This window comes from Cyprinodon variegatus, unplaced genomic scaffold (genome assembly GCF_000732505.1).
Source record: "Cyprinodon variegatus isolate N-32 unplaced genomic scaffold, C_variegatus-1.0 Scaffold1140, whole genome shotgun sequence".
NCBI classification, from domain to species: domain Eukaryota; kingdom Metazoa; phylum Chordata; class Actinopteri; order Cyprinodontiformes; family Cyprinodontidae; genus Cyprinodon; species Cyprinodon variegatus.
Window position 1 is genome coordinate 80023 of NW_015151593.1, and position 4232 is coordinate 84254.

The 4232-nt window shown below is 50.2% G+C and overlaps 1 protein-coding gene across 1 annotated transcript in view; it reads left to right on the plus strand.

Moving 5' to 3' along the window:
- The window catches only part of mdn1 (midasin AAA ATPase 1), a 74855-nt gene that overhangs the window by 62810 nt on the left and 7813 nt on the right, over positions 1–4232 (plus strand). Inside the window, 6 exon segments of the mRNA XM_015400729.1 lie at positions 1152–1544; positions 1653–1882; positions 1984–2121; positions 3091–3272; positions 3409–3570; positions 3654–3791. Coding sequence (XP_015256215.1) covers positions 1152–1544; positions 1653–1882; positions 1984–2121; positions 3091–3272; positions 3409–3570; positions 3654–3791 — 1243 coding nt within the window.

Sequence of the window (4232 nt, forward strand, 5' to 3'; positions counted from 1 at the left end):
GCTCATTGGATCATCTGGATCACGTGCAGCCTGGAGCCGGACGCTCTGGAGGGCTTTACCGTATTAACAGGAGAAGTGGCGCATGTGAAGTTAGACACTGTTGTTGAACATGTGTTAATTCATAAATGTTTTAAATCAGGTGTGTCTGGATCCGGTCCCTGGTCCGCTAATCCATGACCATCTGCTTTATACAGCAGCCCAGCAAAGCCTTATTTTTGTTTAGAAAGCTTGCAAATTGAAACGGACAATAAGGTCCGCCCCTTTGGAATGGAGGTCATTTGGCTTCTTTGTTAGCATGCGATGTCCCATACCTGTCCATGTCTCTGAAACAAACCAAACCAGAAAAGAGGAGCGAGGTGGGCGAGAACGCTGGAACCCTTTTTCCACCTGGATCCCCGCTCTTTTTGGCCCTCATGTCCCTCCGTTGTCACACAAACTTGCCCCCACTTCCTCACCCCTCGGCAGTATCTAGACCCACAGCTAGTTCCTGATTGGCCCTCTGGCGTTGTGGCGTGGAATAACATAGCACAGACCATGCTTCAATACTGGGCAGAAATCAATCATATCTGCAACAACCAGCCCTAACCAGCTCTTTACTCCAACAGTGCAATATGCTGGTGAAGATTCTCAGTCATCCAGGTCATAGTTATTCTAAAAAAGTTCACAAACAATCCACGGGACTTTGTTACCGAGATTGTAGCCGTTTCAGAGACATAGACAGGTAATGCAGGCTAACAAAGAACCCAAGCGACCCCCATTCCTAAGGGGTGGATCCGTTCATTCGTTTGAATTTGCATGTTTTCTAAACAGAAACCAGACTTTGTTGGGCTACTGGATAAAACCTGGAACTAAACGCTATTTCTGACATTTTGAATTGAAAAGCTTCCTGGATGGAAGGGAAACGTCTTTAAAGTTGGAAACAAAGTCCCGTGGATTGTTTTTTAACTTTTTTGGACATCCTCATATTCAGAGGATGGAGCGCTGCTGTGACTATAGAGGGCCTAATGATGAAGACGAGGATGATAATCCCATGGAGACGGCAGCTTCTGTTTAGTTCCAGTTCTTTAGACCCGTTAAACGGGTCGATAGTGCCGTTGACCCGTACTATGGCTGCTTTCCTCATGGTTTCCTCGTCTCCTTGCCTCCTCCAGGAAGCTAACAGCCAACGTCCAGGACGTCAGAGCCCACCTCCAGACGGCGGGCTGCCCCCTCCCCCCCCAGGAGCCTCTGCAGGGCTGGATCCAGAGAGGCCAGGCACTGGCGGCTCAGTGTGCCGCTCTGCTGCAGCAGCTGTCATGGCTGCTGCAGTGCTGTCCTGAAGACGCCCAGCAGAAGGAGCAGGGCGGCAGCGGGCAGCAGACCCCGATGTGCCCGTCCCCTCTGGCCGCTCAGCAGCAGCCCCCCGGCTGCCTGTTGAGGAGGGGGGACCCCAGTTGGTGCCAGCTCCACCAGCGAGTGGTTGCCATGCTGAAGGATGCTCAGACTCTGAGGGAGCAGCTGGGCTCTGTAGCACAGCAGGAGAAGGAGAGGGTTCTCTGCACATGGTAAATCATCATCATCATCATCATCATCATCATCATCATCATCATCATCATCATCCTGTCTGACAGAACTTAAAGATGGATGTTTCACCCTGGATGTTTTCTCTACAGGAGCAGTTTTGCCTCCTGCTGTTCTGCCATGGAACAGCTGGGAGCTGTAGCCGCTCAGATCTCCAGCATGGAGCACCTCTTCTCTCCCGTCATCAAAGTGGGCGGGGCCAACAGCCAGCCGGCCGTTACGCAGAGCCTGCAGTATGTCCGAGGACAGGTGGAGACATGCGTTACAGAGTTCAGCACCTGGAAGAGCCAGCTGCTGTCCCTGGGAGAGCCAGAGCCCACAGGTCGTCCTCACCAGCCTGATCCTGGTTTAGTTCTTCATGAAGCATTAGCTGAATTAGCTAACCGCTAGACTCAAAAACCTCTGGTCCTGTTTCCTCTGCAGATCAGCCGTCCGCGTTCTCTACAGACTTCTCTGCTGAGCTGGAGGCAAACATCAACGCGGTTCTGTGCGCCGTCCAAAGAGTGGTGAAGAGAAGAGAGAAGGAGCAGGAAGCAGAGAAACCCAGAGATCCAAAGACAGGTAGCCATGAAATGATCGATGTCTGCAGGGCTTTCTGGGCTCCAGACCAAATGATGTACACCCCGCATGCTCTCTCCGAGCACCCGGAGCGTCCCTGTTCTGTCCTGCTATGAACCCAATATTTGGCACTTTTTCTGATCAGATCTGACAATATTGAGCAGAGCAGGACCTCAGCAGCTTGACAGGTTCCTGAGGAGCCTGATCCTGTAAACTGGGATGCCAGGTTTTCAATTCAGTTTATTTCTATGGCGCCAATTCACAACACATGTCATCTCAAGGTCCTTTCCAGTTCACCAGATCATCCAGTCAGATTGATTCAAAGTTTTCTATCTAAGGAAAACCAGCTGATTGCATCGACTCATTGACTCTTCAGCAATCCCTCACACTAAGCATGCTTGTAGCGACAGTGGAGAGGAAAAACTCCCTTTGAACAGGAAGAAACCTCCAGCAGAACCAGGCTCAGTGTGAGCGGCCATCTGCTGAGGCCCACTGGGGTTCAAGGAGACAGAAGCAGAGATAGAAAAAGAAGCATAGATACAAAAGGCAACTGTCAACCAGCTCCACAGGCGGCCCCGTCCAGGAAACACACAGCCAAGCAGACGAACAGATTCTGCAGAGTGGGAGAATAGAGATAGAATGATGAAAAAGGGGTCCCTATGTCCTCCAGCAGTCTAAGCCTATAGCAGCATAACTATAGAGATAGCTCAGGATAACCTGAGCCACTCTAACTATAAGTTTTATCAAAAAGGAAAGTTTTAAGTCTAGCCTTAAAAGTAGACAGGGTGTCTGCCTCACGGACTAAAACTGGTAGTTGGTTCCACAGGAGAGGAGCCTGATAACTAAAAGATCTGCCTCCCATTCTACTTTTAGAAATTCTAGGAACCACTAGTAAACCTGCAGATTGAGAGCGGAGTGCTCTGGTTCCACTGGGAAAGAAAGTAATCCAGATATCTAATTCTGTTGCCACAGACGAGGAAACCGAGGAGCCTGTGGAGGACCTGCTGAAGCCTGGTCATCTGACTCGGCTGCTGGAGGAGGAGCTGGAAGCTGATCTGGAGGCTTTGTCTGTTGGCAGCGTGAATATGGGAGTAACTGAGCTTCTGAGCCGTATGAGGAGACGCAGGGATTCCTGTCAGCCACAACAGCTTCAGGTACCTCCATGTCTGAGCTGAACTGCTCTGTTCATCGCCAGGAGGCCCATCCTCCATCCTCTGCAGCGTAGCTTAGTGAGTCTTAACCTCTGCTGGTTGGTTGACCTTCTGCTGGCTGCTCTGGTCTGTTTTCCAGGAGCTGAACCGGGCCTGCAGGATGTTGGTCCGTTTCGAACCACTGCTGGGGATTTACTCAGACCTGGTGCGTCACTACCTGTCTGTGTCGGTCGGAGTGCACAGATGCACAGGGAAGCTGCTCTCTGTTCTGTCCGGCATCTTCACAGAGCTGGCCCAGAAGGTAGGGATTAACCCAGATTACCTGAACAATGACCACATGTGACGTTGGGGGGAAAACTAACCTCTGCTTGTGGTCCGGGTCAGGGTTTCTGCCTACCCCAGGAGCTGCTGCCCGGCGGGGATGGAGAGGGCGCCACAGAGTTTCATGACTATGAGGGCGGCGGCATTGGAGAGGGAGAAGGCTCCAAAGATGTCAGCGACAAAATCGAGACTGAAGATCAGGTGATGGAAACGTTTAGATTTGTCCCTTGCTCCTCCTCCTTCAGCGTCTGTATATCCGTCCCATAGCTTTCTCTGAGGACCCGCCCCTGCTGCCAGCAGTGGATCACAGGTTGTTCTAACATCCTGCTGACCCAGATATCAGCTCTCAGTAATATCCTTCACACAAAGCAAACCGCTTCATTCATGGTTTTGGAATCTCTTTTAACTATCTCCGTTTTCATTTTTAAACTTTAATGCAAAATTATTTTTTTACACACTTCTTCATCCCTATTGGGTGAAAGAAACATCCAGCTTTGTTTTTTTGTTTTTTTTATGAATGATGAAACTGAGCCATTTTAAAAACCTCCTGACAATGACTACATGATTGTTGAGCAACCCAAGCAAAGAGGCCGACTGGGGTTCAAGGAGACAGAAGCAGACATACAGAAAGAAGCATAGATA